We start from the raw sequence: 15,528 nt of genomic DNA, 5'->3' as shown, positions 1-15,528 counted from the left end.
CAAATGACCGAAAATAACAACTGCACCAATAATAACACATAATTAGATAAAACCAAACTAGAAGCTACACATATGGTATCAATAACATCTGCAATGTAACAAGTCAGAAAAATGATGTCTACCAGCTTCAAATAATATGAAAACTATTCATTGTAAAACATAAATAAAGTTACTAGTCCCTGCAGAAACTTTACAACACACTTCAAACACTATTATACCACACAATATTACAATATACTTAAAACAATATTGTGCCAAACTTATTGATATATAGATATAATTAATGAAGATCTTGAAGATTGAAAGAGGAATTGTGGGACAATACTAATTGTACCATAGTGAAAATTTAAACTGGTAAATGATAAGGGGAGGTAATGTGTACAAGTATATTTGCTTTGTCTATATAATGTCCAGATAGGACAGATGTAATTTTTATCTTTCCAGGATTCTGGATTTGAGAGATAGCAGAGTTTATTTCTTCATATCAAAAGGATCATGAATGTATTTAATGGAGAATTTTTCTTTTAATTCTGTGTATGCAAACACATTTATGTGGTTCCAGTGGGTTCATTATGAACTAATGGTATGAGACTAGTATATTTCATTGACTATGTCTACAAGAATGAAGTGAAGCCTGCTTGAAAAGTCACTTCTACTGTGTAACCACTTTCATTAAACAACCAAGTTTTCAAATCCTTTAAAACAAACTCTTGTAGAAATGAAGCTCTATGACAAATGATTCATTAATCTGGGGTTCAACAACACATATATCTCTATCTAAAAATCATAAATTTTAGGAGGCCAAGTTATGTATCTCCCAGAGGTGATGGCATGGACAAATTAAACTGAACAGGGTCATTTGGTTAATTTTGTCGTATTTTTTGTACCTGAGTTGTTTTAGGTGCTCAATATCATCACATTTCTCGATCATCTTGACAAACTCTTCATATGTGGCAGCATAGGTGTATGTCCTTCTGGTGTCCTCTGACAGCTTTTCTCTGTATTCTATGTAGCCAATAAGCTTCTGATTGATGTAGTCTGGGTCACAGATCAAATCAATTGATGGCTTCAGGACTGCAGAAAAAATGGTTAATTGTTGTATAGCAATCTTAGTAATTTTAATTATCAACTGTTCACAGGATATAGCCATATTAAGGAGAGAAGTTTGACTGGTCAAACTTCTTTGAGTAACATTCTTAGCAATACCCTCTAAATTGCACCCCCCTCAAAGTGCATGTTCCAGATTAGAATTTCAACTTGTTTTTATTTTAAAACTGTAACACACAGACTTCCATGTTTAATCCAAAATCATTTGACAAAGCTTAAAATCAAAAGACCTAATCCTTTCAATTTGTAGCTATTTCTCAGACCTGCAGCACTTCACCCAAGACAGCTCCATATCTAATCCCCCACCCCCATCAATAAATTGTGTCAATGAAGCATGTGCATGAAAATACCTTTACATGAACCTACTGACTGGGTTTTGTTGCCGCTTACAAAGTAACCCATGGTGCGTTGTTTTAGTCTTGGCAACTGTAAAAGAAAATTGTGTTCATTTGCTGATACACATGCAGTCAGCTAACCCTATGTTCTCTGACCATTGGTTTGACCATGCCTTAGGGCATACAGAGCTATTTTTTCCATATGCACAGGGCCTTCCATTAGATTTAAAGTTGGATGGTGAGTTGCTAAAGTAGGTGTCGGTTTTGAGGGACCTCACCCAATGGGGATACAGATATTTTTCAAAGTAGCCAGGTGTAAAGTAAAAGTAGCCAGTAAATTACCTAATTCCCATCTGATAAGAAAAGCCCTGTATGAGGTTAAAAGCACAGAAGCCATGTCGGGGAACCATCCATTTTATGGAAGCAATCTTCAGTCATAGATGTATGTTAAAATGTAAAATGTTATTCTTTCTTTCTTTCATCTATATGTCATAAAGTTGTTTGATGCATTTAATGTTTTGGAATTATTTCAAAATTTCTATAAGGTCAGACCAATGCCACATATGCAAAGCTATTGGATTAACATTAGACTGTATCAGGTTAAACATATTTGTAACTGAATTGGCATGATGAATTCAATAATATGTTGTACCTTGTAAATGATGAGAAGCATTAAACATTTTATTAATCAAATGTAATTATTCTTGTCAAAGCATATTCATGCATCAACATGGCCATTATATTCATAAGCCTGAACAGTCAGTCTTATGGAACATGAGTTTAATGTGTAACAATGTTCATGTGCATACACATACAATTTATAACAGTGTCTTCATAATCAAGCACATTCTGAGCAATGACTCATGTATTACATGGTTCAGATGTAGCATTTTTATCTGCTATTGTGAGCTGTTGAGCTCTGTGGGGTTATTTAGCCTGGATACTGATGTTAATAGTTACTTTCGTGATGATGGGAAAGCAAATTTTTAGTAAATTATGTTTCTCCGAGAATACTTACCCGATCACATTAATGTTTGGATATGAGCCTGCTACCTCTCGAATCCAGCCCTACTAAAAGACGAAAATTCGTCTTTTCTGCCTATCTCTATAGACCAAAGGGCAATAACTCTTGCCTCTTAACTCCCCTTGCCACCGCCAGGTGTCACTAGTTTTTTAAGCTGAGCAATATATATTATACGAGGATTCTTTGATTGCCAATGGATGGTAACCTATTTTTGGCTACAAAGCCTGGTTGCATCAGGAGGACCACCAAACCATCTGATCTGAACTGAAGAAAATTCGGGTCACTGGAAAGGGCATGTAACTCGCTCTCCCTGCATGCTGAAACTAAGGCTATCAAGAAACATGTTTTGTATGACAGTAGCTTTAACGAAGTGTGGGCTAAAGGTTCAAATTTGTCTGAATTGAGCCATGTTAAAACCCAGAACAGATTCCATTTTGGAAACAGGTGAGGGATTTTGGTCGATTGAAATCAAAATTGGCTAAAAGATCTGACAGATCTTTGTTATGCCCAATATCACATCTACTATGATGGCGGAATGTGTCTGATATCAAGGAGCGGTAGCCTTTGATAGTAACTGGGACCAACTGTTTCTCCTCGAAAAGCCAGAGAAAAAAGTCGGCCAGTTGAGGGATTGAGACACTCAAAGGGACAATGTTATTGATATGGCACCAGTCCCTGAAAACACGCCACTTTCCCTCGTAAGCCTTCAGAGTGGAGGGCCTTCTTGCTCTTGAGATTCTCTCCACAATCGAAGGTTTAAATTGTTTGTCTCGCAAGGCTGTCTGGACAAGAGCCAAGCATGAAGAAGAAGACAGTCCGGGCAGGGGTGGGACACCCGTGACTGCAGTTATTTGAGAAGATTTGGGCTGGTTGGAATCTTCCTGGGTAGATCTATTGCTAGATCGAGTAGATCAGTGACCCTGGACTTGTTCCATCTGAGAGGGGCAATCAGAATCATCTGACAGTTCTGACCCCTTAACCTCTGGATTATTTTCGGTACCAAAACTGTGGGAGAGTAGGCAAATGCCCACAACCCCTCCCAGCTGATTGACAGAGCGTCCACGGCCCAAGCCTCTGGGTCTGGAACTGGAGAGACGAAGATGGGCAACTTGCGATTCCACCTTGTCGCAAAAAGATCGATCATCGGACGCCCCAAAGTGTGCAAATCCGAAGAAAGACTGACTGATGGAGTGACCATTCCGTGTGAATGACTGGACCTTTCCTGGATAGAGTGTCGGCCAAGACATTGAGTCTGCCGGGAATGTGTCTGATTTGTACGTTGATGTGGAGGCTGTCACACCAACGTAGAAACTGCCAGATCAGAATGCACAGGTCTGGTGATTTGGTGCCCCCTTGTTTGAGGAGGTAAGTCACCACCACAGAGTTGTCTGACATAATGAGGACAGTTTTTCCTGAGAGTCGATCCTTCTAGAAATGAAAGGCATTGATGACAGCCCTCATTTCTAAAAGGCTGATGTGGAGAGGCCTCTCCCCTGGCTCCCACGTGCCGCTGACTGTAGCGAAGTCCAACCGTAGGTACTGGCGTCGGTATATACCGTTATCTCCGCTTGGGGCATCTCCATGGACAGCCAACCGGGGTTGTGCCACTGATGCAGGAATGATCGTATCTTGGGCGTGATCATTATTGTTTGATTGAGGGGACTTGAAAAGGGGCGCCATTGTGCCAGTAACGTCATTTGTAAGGGACGCATAAAAAGACGGCCAAGTGGGATCAAGTCCGCCGCCACATTGAATAATCCGAGGAGTTGCAAGAATTCTCTCGCTGAAATCCACGTCCTGTTGGAAATGGACTCGATGAGTTCGACGATCCGGATTACGCAAGCGCGAGGAAGCTGTACCAGATTCAGATCGGTGAGAAACTCCATACCCAGATGGACAAAATGCTGGGATGGACGGAGATCAGACTTTTTCCAGTTCATGAGAAAGCCTAGATGATCTAAAAGTGATAAAAGATCGTTTCTGCCTTTGAGCAGAATAGAACTTACCATATGTTTCTGGAGGATGTCGTCCAAGTACACTGCAATCCCTGTAGATGAAGTCGAGCAGAACAGGGTGACGACGCAATCCATAACCTTGGTAAAGCCCAAGGGCTGATGTTGAGGCCAAAGGGTATGGGTATGACCTGGAACTGATAAACCGTGTCGCGGTAAGCGAATTGGAGAAATTTCCGTGACGCAGGGTGGATAGGGACGTGAAAATATGCGTCGGTCATATCTAGACTGACAGCATACTCGTCCCTCCGGATGGAAAGACGGATTGGTCTCGTTTCCATCTTGAATTTCGGTGGTAAAATGTATTGGTTGAGGCGACTCAGGTCGATGATTGGCCTCAACTTGCCGTTTGCCTTCTGGATAAGAAGCAGCCTGGAATAAAATCCCAGCGATTGTTTTTTTTTTTTTTTACAATCTCCACCGCCCGTTTTTCTATGAGCGACCATATCTCCTGTTGTAGAAAGGCATCCTTCCCCCAATCGGATGGTACATCCGTGAAGAGGGGAGAGGAGGACAGGGGAGGGGGTTAGATAAATGAAATCTGAAGCCCCTCCAAAATGACCTGGATCACCAAATCGTTCTGAGGAAAAAAGGTGGTCCAGTGGTCATGAAATTGCAGGAGGCGGCCGCCCACAGGTAGGCTGTCCATGGGTGATGGGGAGGGTATATCAACTTTTAGAGTTAGGAGGCTTGAAGACGGAGAAACTTTGTTTCTTACCGCCTCTGTACGGTTGCCTCCTAGCTTGATTAGACTGTTGTCTCCTGGCATTGGGTTGGATCTATACTGTACATTTGATTGTAAGGATCCCTTGTCCCTGGTCCACCAATCATCCCTCCGCTGTGGCAGGGGATTTTTTCTAAACGCCTGCGAGGGTTGGGCGGCGAGTTGGAGGGTCAGTTCCTGAGCTGCCTGCTTCCGAACTTCTTCAATTTTTCCTCCAAAGAGTAAAGGTGACCCAAACGGAGTCATCCGTAAAGCCAGAGTATGATGGGGCTTGAGCGACATGGACCGCAGACATGCGTCACGTCGTATCAGGTCTAAGTTGGCAGAAGCAGTCAACGCATTAGCCATGGAATGGTGAGCTGCCCTGTTAATAACTCTAGCAATCTGGGCCGTCGCTTCCCAAGCGTGGTCATTGTTATTTTTTCTGCAAGTCGGAAAATGGCTAATGAAGCCAAGTCTAACATTGAAGACGTAGTGACTACGTTCCAGACTAGCTTTGACGTGGCATGGAACACATTTTTGTCCACTTTGTAAAACAGTGGAGTGGACATGTAAACTGCTGCCATATTTTTGTCCAGGGCCGGAAGATCTGTACAGAAGGCGTCTGAATGAGTTTTGTACCAGCGACATAAGAATGTCGCTGGTACTTGGCTTTCTGAAAAGAATGCCTTAGCATTCCCCGGATCACCTATTCGTCCTGATAGACGATCACTGATCTCCTTAATTTTTTGCCGACTGGGGAAGGAGCTGGAAGGACGGAGTCTCTTCCTCCCCGTCAAGATCTACAGATGCCTTAACTTTGTAGTCTTGAGTGGCGGTAGGAGGTGGAGGGCATTCTGAAGTTGCCAACACCCTATAAATTTCTTCCACTGCCGCCTTGAAGCCAAACTCAGTCCATTCCATGGTTGGATCTGTGTACGGCTGATTTGCAGGAGTTTCGTCACCCTCACTGTGTGCCGAGTCGTGTTCTGGAATAGCTTGCATCTCTGGATAGAGCATACCAGGTGGCATAGATGACGCGATTCCGTTATCCTTGACACTGTCACTAACTTTCCCTTGTGGATAAGCAGTGAACATATGGACGACCGGCCCTGCTGGCTGATTTGTCTGGCTTGTGTTGGCGACGGTCCTGCTATCACCGGTACTGGCTGCTCCAATGGCCTGGCTGGACAGACAGATTTCTCACTAAAATCTCTGCCATAGTAATGGTATGTTGCCGGCGGTACAGCTTGATGGACGGATTTATCACTAAGATCCCCGTAAGTCATACTTGGTCGGACCATTTTAGCAATAGGGTCCCCATGCTGGGACAGCTGGACAGCTGGTGACGTAGAAGTTGTATAATGAAATGGATCCAATGGATCCGGTAAAAACCCCATGCGTCCTGACTTACAGGCCTGTAGGCCATGCTCGGACATGCGGGGGGACTTACGCCCACTGGGCAGCCTAAAATTGGGGGAACATTCCCCCAAAGAGTCACAAAAAGCTGTGGAAGCGAGTGAGGGAAATAAGGGTAATATCTTTGACTTATTCCGTCTATCCCTCCCTTTTGCTGCCTTCTGGACTACATCAGCCCACATTTGCTCTGTCCAAGTATTACACACGCTGCATGGTATAGATGATGTACACTTGGTACATACAATACAAGAGTCATGGTTGTCTTCTTTTGCTTTGAACTTTTTGCATTTCATGCATTTGTTTAACATTTCTACTGAAACGACACAAGAAAAGAAAACAAAGCACAAATTAGCAATTCAGCATGTTATTAATTCGCTAATACCACAACCGTTACTAACGGAGTAAGCGAAATTAGTCAGTGTCGCGTTAACTCTTAATTGACAACACGAGTTCAGCGATAGCATGTGTAACATGGTCTTCAGTAGACGAAATCCGTAAGGGTGACAAAGTCACTCAATTTTGAAAAAATTGTTAAAATAATGTATACAACCTGTAGAAGAATGATTGTCCAACACAATAAATCCAAATTTAACTTCAGATGGTCCAATTTAACGCTAAGATGGCTTGGAATGTTTGGAGGTATAATGTACGTGTTATCAGTACAAGCCAAGCTTAAAAACTAGTGACACCTGGCGGTGGCAAGGGAGGTAAGGGGCAAGAGTTATTGCCCTTTGGTGTTTATGCGATGGACAGAAAAGACGAATCTTCGTCTTTTAGTAGGGCTGGATTCGGGAGGTAGCTGGTTTATATCCTAACGTTAATGTGATCGGGGAACGTATTTGATGGAGAAACAGATGATGCTGACTGACCCAGCATGAGGGGCCAAGGGCTCTTGGACAATGGTCTAAACAGTAGTGAGGTTCCCGAGGGAAATATCAGCAAACCAGAAGGTAAGAAATGCGTTGAATCATTCCTCAGGTATTCATTGTAAGTGGTGGACTGGGATTATTAATGTTCATTGTGTGTACGTCACAAAACAGCAACACCAAATTGTTGATAAGCAGCATAATTTGTTTCTTTTTCACTAAAAGGTCACTGTCACTAGTGTATATGAACAACAATTTACTCATTTATTATACCTGTTGATGAACTTCAGTTGCCTTAGTCTTATCTATCAACAAACTACTTATATAGTTACTAATACCTGCTAAAGATTTATGCCAATATTATAAATAGTATATCAATGTATTTATCAACAATAATATTTCATTACCAGCTAAGGTGTGGAAAGTTTCATGTATAATAATTCATAGAAATCAAAACATCCTAGTATTTTATAAGTACGTTAGGTCCGGCAGTCTTTAAGTTAAATTAGTTTGTGTACCAGTGAAATAAGGTTGTGATCTAAGGTGTCAGAAATTATTCATTACCTCTCATATCATAAATACGCATCTCATATAAGTTATGTTGTCATGTGTCTTTGCTAAATCCATCCTCAAATGGCATCAAATACTTGTAATCTTGTTGTGCATCTTGGTTAAATCCATCCCCACCCACCATCTCATACATGTTGTGTGTCTCTGCTAAATCCATCCCTACCAGGATTCATCCTGTTACACCATGAATCCACAGTATTTTAAAAACTCAAACTCATGATGTGTTAAACTGTTAAGACAAAAATCTATCTTTCACATTCACTTCCTCTCTTCCCTGCCAAGAAATATCTTATACTACTGTAACAAAACTGCAATAAACCTGCACAGGCGAAGTCACTCTTAAAGCTATTATCAGTAGTTACTTAACTCATTCGGCCCCAGAGGTTTTTGTCATTTTTGCTTGAAATGTGCGTAGGAAAAACATTTGGGGGGCTATTTCTGAATACATCGTAATACATCGGTTTTCAACAGATTTTCCATGAGACTAATGCCTAGTTGTATTAGAAACATCATTTTCCATTGGTTATTTTGCTTGTGCCTGTGCAGAAGGGTAAAAGTTGGATTTTTTAAATATTTTTTTTGTGCTTAATGGACCCATCATTTTTGAATGGAGATCACTCTTTATTCCAAATGCCCACCTTATCCTAGTTTTTGCAAAGGATCACCTGTCTGTGTGCAGTTCAGACTGGTCTGCCTTAGATCTGAGGCCAAAAGGCCTAAAATCTGGACACAAAATCACATTCTAACCACGAGTGAATTTTCGGTGAAAAAAAAAAAATGGGTCCAAAAAATCAGGTTTTTCCCTCTGTATTTTGTAGTGCAACTAGAACTTCCAAATTATTTGGTATCTTTTTGTAATAATCCCCACGATGGTGTATCTTAAATGACCTTGATGCTGCAGAGCTTGCAAATAGGGTACAGCCTCAACAAGCCTACAGACGGGATCGGGGCCGAATCGGTTAAGTAAATTATTCCAGCTTGAGAATGTGGAATATCACACTGATCTGGAAAGTTCCAATGAATGCCTGATTAGACACATCTCGATAGCAAAATGTTTCTTTAAAGGAGGGGGTCAGACAGCCATTTTGTGTGAAAATATAACATTACTCTTGTCTAAGGTTACCCTTTGTGGTGAAAATTTCTCGCAGTAGGTGTAAGATGGGTGGACATTCAGTGTAGGTCTTCGGAAGCAACAGAAGAAGGAGGGTCTCACTGACTTTTCTTATAAAGGCCTCTTCATCTTCATCAGACTTTAGCCAGGGGTGAAGGACAAAAGTGGGATTTGCACCTGCTTCCTTATTTCTACAAGAATAGGATGTGATGATAATTTTCTAAAGACGTAATTGCATCAAAGTAAATACAGTGACTTAAATTATCTGTGCCTGGAGGGGTCATGACTATTTGTACTGAAAATAATGAATAATAAAAATCTGGCTTCTGTTTAATTTTAACTGGTTCGGTGACATTTAGGCAGGATTACAAAAAAATTATTTTGGTAATCCTGGGGGTTATTGACAAAAATCATAATTTTGACCCCTGTATCGGTGGATTGTATTACACATGTAAAACTCCAATATCGTTTTGAGAGACATGTTTTTATTGGCAATACTACAAGTACATTTGGCACAGACTGATAAATCAGTCCCCAAACCTGTACTGATACCACCAGCATCAATTCTGGTTTGAGGGCCGATTTATGAGACTACCTTTGACATGGACTGGTTGCCAAAAGTAGATACTGCTTTTTCATCTCAAGACACTATCCTGACAATACAAAAAACAGGTGGCAGTCAGATGTTATCTGGATTCATAGTGCATGTAATGAAGACTTGCTTCAAAATTATGTTACATAAAGACAGTGGAAGAGATTTATGTATTATGTTGTGTGGCTGATAACTTTAGTGAATTTCATTGACAGGCTAAATTGTCTGGGACAAACGAGGACTCAAACTGCCAAACCTGATCAAATACTGGACGGCCTTTTCAGTGAAAACAACACAAATTTAAGATTCCAAAACCTTGTACTGCTGCTGTAACATATTTTGTGTAGTTCAAATTACTGATGCATGGGACTCAATTTCTGAAACAAAAACCAGCAGAAAAGCAGGATTCAGCATTAACTGAAATATTTAGTTAGTAGAGATCTGTCTTTGAAAGCAGAAAAACATGTTTCCCTAACCGCTACCATACAAAAGTAGGTGAGGATAGCTTGCAGAAGGTGACACCTTGTACCATACATCATCAAACTCTCAAGTTTCTATCCTTCAAAAAATTGGAAATAAAGTTCATCAGGTGTCCAATTAGACCTATGTTAAATTAACTGCTCATTGTCATACTTCCTTGTAGTATCATTTGCTTTATCTAAGTTGAAAAAGACTGCAACTATAAATGGTTCAAGTCTGACAAGATCGTCAATTGTAGTTTTCTGGTATCCGAATCCACATTAAGCAGCCCAGTGTAGGTTGTTGGATTCAAGATACCAGTGTGATGAAACTGTTTATTACCTGCTTCACACATCTGCAGATGCAACTTGTTAATGCTGTGTTGGGAGGGTTGATCTGATCCTTTCTAGGTTTGGGTACTGGAATCACTCTTGCTTCTCAACAAGGCTGTTAAACGTTCACCAGCATCCCAAATTTTATTGAAAATATTTAACAGTACTTAATGCTGTTAAGCAGTGTTTCAGAAGTTAGAACAAGGCATCATCTGTTCCAGCTGTAGTGTCATGCACATGATAAGAACATCTGAGTGAAAGTTTTCTGTAATTAGCATATGTTAGCCGATTTGAAATTTAAAGGAACCTTTTCTTTCAAATTTGTGACATGGCAGAAGTATTCCAAATAATTTTCTTCTGAGGAGTTCTCTGAGAAAGTTTTATCTGAGATTTCAGATTCATTTGTGACCATTTCATCAGATTTCTTTAAATGCCTGATATGGGTTTTTTTTAAATATTTGCCAATGATTTTTTTATACTTTCTTCCATACTTGATTACTGGAGTTCAACCAAGAGACGTAATATTTCCATATTGTTGTCTTATTATCTCTAATGTTATTATGAGCTTTAGCTCTGTATATAGAGATCATGCTGAATTTTGGTTGTTCGACTGGCACTGAAATTTTTTTTTTTGTGTTCGGAATTGTATCTCTCAGCAACATCCATGAGCCTGTTTGTAAAAAGGTCTGATGGATTCATTACATTGTCAAAAGGACTGCTGGATTCATTACATTGTCAAAAGGACTGATGGATTCATTACACTGTCAAAAGGACTGATGGATTACATTGTAAAAAGGACTGTTGGATTCATTACATTGTCAAAAGGACTGTTGGATTCATTACATTGTCAAAAGGACTGTTGGATTCATTACATTGTCAAAAGGACTGTTGATTCATTACACTGTCAAAAGGACTGGCTGTCAGTTTTGACATGAAAAGGGATATAAATGTCTTCCAATATGCTTTGTTCAATTTCCATCTTTGCCCTTTGCCCTTGAGGTTTGGGAATATTAATTCTTAAAAATATTGGAAAGTGGTCACTACCACATGGGTCATCACCAACTCCTCAACAGAAGTCAGGTAAAAGAAATGGACCATACATACAAGGACTAGTAGCAAGCTGTTAAAGTCATTAAACAGAACTAAAGGTGCTGAAAACTTTTCAATAAGATAACCAAGGTCAGATTGGTTTATTGTAGTGCTTGGAGGGAGATCTATTAAAGAAAGTTGGGATTTTGGATAAAGACACACAGATAGCTATTGCCTATTCAGAGACCAACCTGACTGTGAGTAGTTTAATGTTTTATGATGATGGTCACTCCTTCACCAGCTGTAACAGTATTTCTTGCGCAGCTATTGTATGTAGTAAAGACTCTAAAATTAACTCATGCTACTGTTGAATCATGTTCCTTAAGTTGAAGATTGATTCATCGATATTTGTCTTTAATCCTCTGTTGTAATATCGTATTACATATATTTATATGGATGTGGTGGGAGTATGGGACACTTCTTGATGACTTCCCTGGTGCCATATCAGAAGGCTCCCCATGTAAATACTCTCTAGACTCCCAAACTTGTTAAACAGTTTGATGGGATCATCAAATCCTTTGGGAAGTCAAGCAGTTTTTCTAATCCTGTCATTGTTTGGTTTAGAACAAGCATTAACAATGACACCAGCAGGCTGATACTCATCTGGTGGGCTGAATTTAAGTGGGGAATTAAAAATATATATATATATATAAGATATATATATATATATATATATATATATATATATATATATATATATATACACACACACACACACACGATTAAACCGATTCAGAGATATATCTACTTTGATATATGTTTAGATGGCTGCTAACAGGTTTTGGTGGCATGAGGACTCTGAATTTATCTTGAGCTTTTGCCAATGTGGATTTTTTTCCTCCACTCTAGTTGTCATGCTAGGATTTGCCAGCTGTGATAAATGAATCTGTAGCTTCCACAAATTTCCTGAATGCATTGTGCAGTTACAGCTGAAGCTTGACATGACAAGATGATTGACTGATTGATAAGATTGGGCCATTATGACCAATCACCGAGCTAAAATTGAGGCCAAAATAAAGTGCTGCACCAAAGAGGCAACCACTGATCTCTCCTCTACTCAACTACCATGATCCTCTCATGCAACAATATGGGATGATTACAAACCCATGTATACATTGCAGACCAACAAAACAATAAACTTATAAAGACAAATGTCAAACATATTTTATCAGTCTACATCAAGTGAATTTTGTTTAATTGAGCAAATAATATATTTGCCCCCCCCCAGTCTCATTCAAAAAGTTTAAAATCAGTAAAAAGTTAAATAACTGCAAATAACTGAAAATCTAATCTGAATGTCTGCATAATAATACAAAGAACACTGCCAAATTTCTTTTGTATGCCTCAACTGACTTTTGCTTAATCATGCTTACAAGGTTTTCATATAAAAGAAAGGCCAAGTCCAAAATGCTAAATATTTTTAATAATAGAAACATGCTATAATGGCCTGTAAATAACATTGCTATAATGGCCTGTAAATAGCATTGCTATATTGTTCTGTAAATAACATTGCTATATTGGCCTGTAAATAGCACTGCTATAATGGCCTGCAAATAGCATTGCTATAATGGCCTGTAAATAACATTGCCATAATGCCTGTAAATAACATTGCTATAATGGCCTGTAAATAGCACTGCTATAATGGCCTGTAAACAGCATTGCTATAATGGCCTGTAAATAACTATGCTATAACGTTCTGTAAATAACATTGCTGTATTGGCCTGTAAATAACATTGCTATAATGGCCTATAAACAGCATTGCTATAATGGCCTGTAAATAACTATGCTATAATGTTCTGTAAATAACAGCGCTATGTTGGCCTGTAAATAGCACTGCTATAATGGCCTGTAAATAGCATTGCTATAATGGCCTGTAAACAGCATTGCTATAATGGCTTGTAAATAACTATGCTATAATGTTCTGTAAATAACATTGCTATATTGGCCTGTAAATAGCATTGCAATAGTGGCCTGTAAATAGCACTGCTATAATGGCTTGTAAATAACATTGCTATAATGGCCTGTAAATAGCATTGATCTTGTAAGTAATAATACAAAACCATCTTTCATTTGTCTACCAAAAGTGATGTTTGCATAATTGATTCTACAAGTTCAAAAATCTATCCAATATTATTTTCTTTACAACAATGACCACCACAAAGAATTCAGTGGAACAGATTTCACTGTGACACTGGTAGTTTAGCTTTATATTTAACCAAAGAAGACAATATACAAACCAACACAGAAACACAGAAACTTTGCGCAAAAGTAGTTATTAAATGATTACTAATGAACTTCCAAATATAGGTGGAATACATTTTGATGGTCTCCTTTATGTTGAACATATGTAAGGAGAAGATAATTAGCATGCAACTGGCATGGGGATAGGTGAGGCAGATTATGAAACATGTCACTTTGTGTTAATTTGTAGAAAGTGAAGGAGTGTTCTCAATAGTCTTTTGTGTTTTCACTAATACAAATAAATGCCACTGCCTGCAGCAATTGTCTCAGATGATTTCTCAATTTAAGGAATAACAAAGCAAATGACTAATAATTATTCATGACTGATGAAGATTAAAATAACCTGCAAACAGAAAGTATCATTTTGTATCGATTCCCTACCTCTCGTATTAATATGTGTATTGGTACAGAAAAAGTATTGATTCATCACAATACAATGATTCCACTATAATTGTGGTATGGCAATCAAGAATTAAATTATAAAAATGTGAAATCTTTTTTAAATTTATCAAGCAGTTTGTAATTTACTATATATAGTTTTTGAAAATCATTCTGAAATGATGGGGGAAAAAATCTCACTGAAGACTAAGATTTAACACATGTATGCTAATATTTTTACTGTATTACCTGCGTTTCGTTGCAAGTCGAATATCTCTGAAGTGTGTATTAAGTCTATTCACCACGTCATTTGTCAACAGCTTTACCAAATCTAGTTTGCTGAAGCTTGTGCTCAGTGCCTCAATTACCTGCCACATGTCAGCCCTGCAAACCCAAGATATTTTGTGAATTTTTTTTACAAAACAGCTAGAACCTGTAGTGAAACAATGCCATATTCATACTTTTCTTACTGGTTCATTCTTTTTTTCAGCCACAAATATCACACTTAAAAACTGAGAATGTTAATTAATATTTTAAATCAAAACATATGTATGTATTAGTCCCTGTGATATATATGTATTAATCCTTGTGGTAGATAAGTATTAATCCCTGTAATAGATATGTATTAACTACTGTAATGGTAATATATATGAATTAGTCCTTTGACAGATATGTCATTGATACATTGGTATGTATTAGTCACTATGATACACATCTATTAGTCCTTGTGATAGATTATTCCCTGCGACAGATAAGTATAAGTCCCTGTCAAAGATATGTATTAGTCTCTGTTACAGATATGCATTAGTCCCTGGGATGTACATATATTAATCCATGTGAGAGATTATTCCATCACAGATATTACTGGGATGAAGAGACCGTGCAAGGGGATATGTGTTTTATAAACACCCCCACTTTTCTCTTTCTGCATAACCATCTTTATCGATTGTATCAATAGAATATACTAAACTTAGTGTGTGTGTGTGTGTGTGTGTGTGTGTGAGAGAGAGATTTGAATTTTTAACGTAGCTGTAACAATTTTTCAGTCATACTGCTACAATGTCTGCAGTGTGGCAGTTTATAGTGATGTCTAGCACTGGGGCATCATGCAACAGACATGTAGCATGATGTCCCACCCAGTCACATTATCCTGAAACAAGATCGACCAACCCTAACACTAACCTCTTAATGCTGAGTGCCTAGTGAGGCAGCTGTTAGTACCATTTTTATAAGTCTTTGGTATGACTTGGCTGGGGTTCAAACCCACGACCTCCCGTTTCCAAGGTGGAC

The 15,528-nt window shown here is 38.9% G+C and overlaps 1 protein-coding gene across 3 annotated transcripts in view; it reads right to left on the bottom strand.

Moving 5' to 3' along the window:
• Window positions 1-15,528, bottom strand: part of LOC149796537 (sorting nexin-25-like) — a 100,032-nt gene that overhangs the window by 73,909 nt on the left and 10,595 nt on the right. For all 3 annotated transcript variants that reach the window (XM_089961238.1, XM_089961240.1, XM_089961239.1), the window contains exons 4-6: window positions 14,488-14,622; window positions 9,160-9,338; window positions 888-1,074 (exon numbers count right to left, since the gene is read on the bottom strand). In XM_089961238.1, coding sequence (XP_089817364.1) covers window positions 888-1,074; window positions 9,160-9,338; window positions 14,488-14,622 — 501 coding nt within the window. The remainder of the gene's footprint in view (window positions 1-887; window positions 1,075-9,159; window positions 9,339-14,487; window positions 14,623-15,528) is intronic.

The sequence above is a fragment of the Sinohyriopsis cumingii genome, chromosome 6 (genome assembly GCF_028554795.1).
Source record: "Sinohyriopsis cumingii isolate HCF-2022 chromosome 6, ASM2855479v2, whole genome shotgun sequence".
Lineage (NCBI taxonomy): Eukaryota > Metazoa > Mollusca > Bivalvia > Unionida > Unionidae > Sinohyriopsis > Sinohyriopsis cumingii.
The sequence above is the reverse complement of the archived record's forward strand: the minus strand, read 5'-3'. Positions and strand labels throughout refer to the sequence as shown.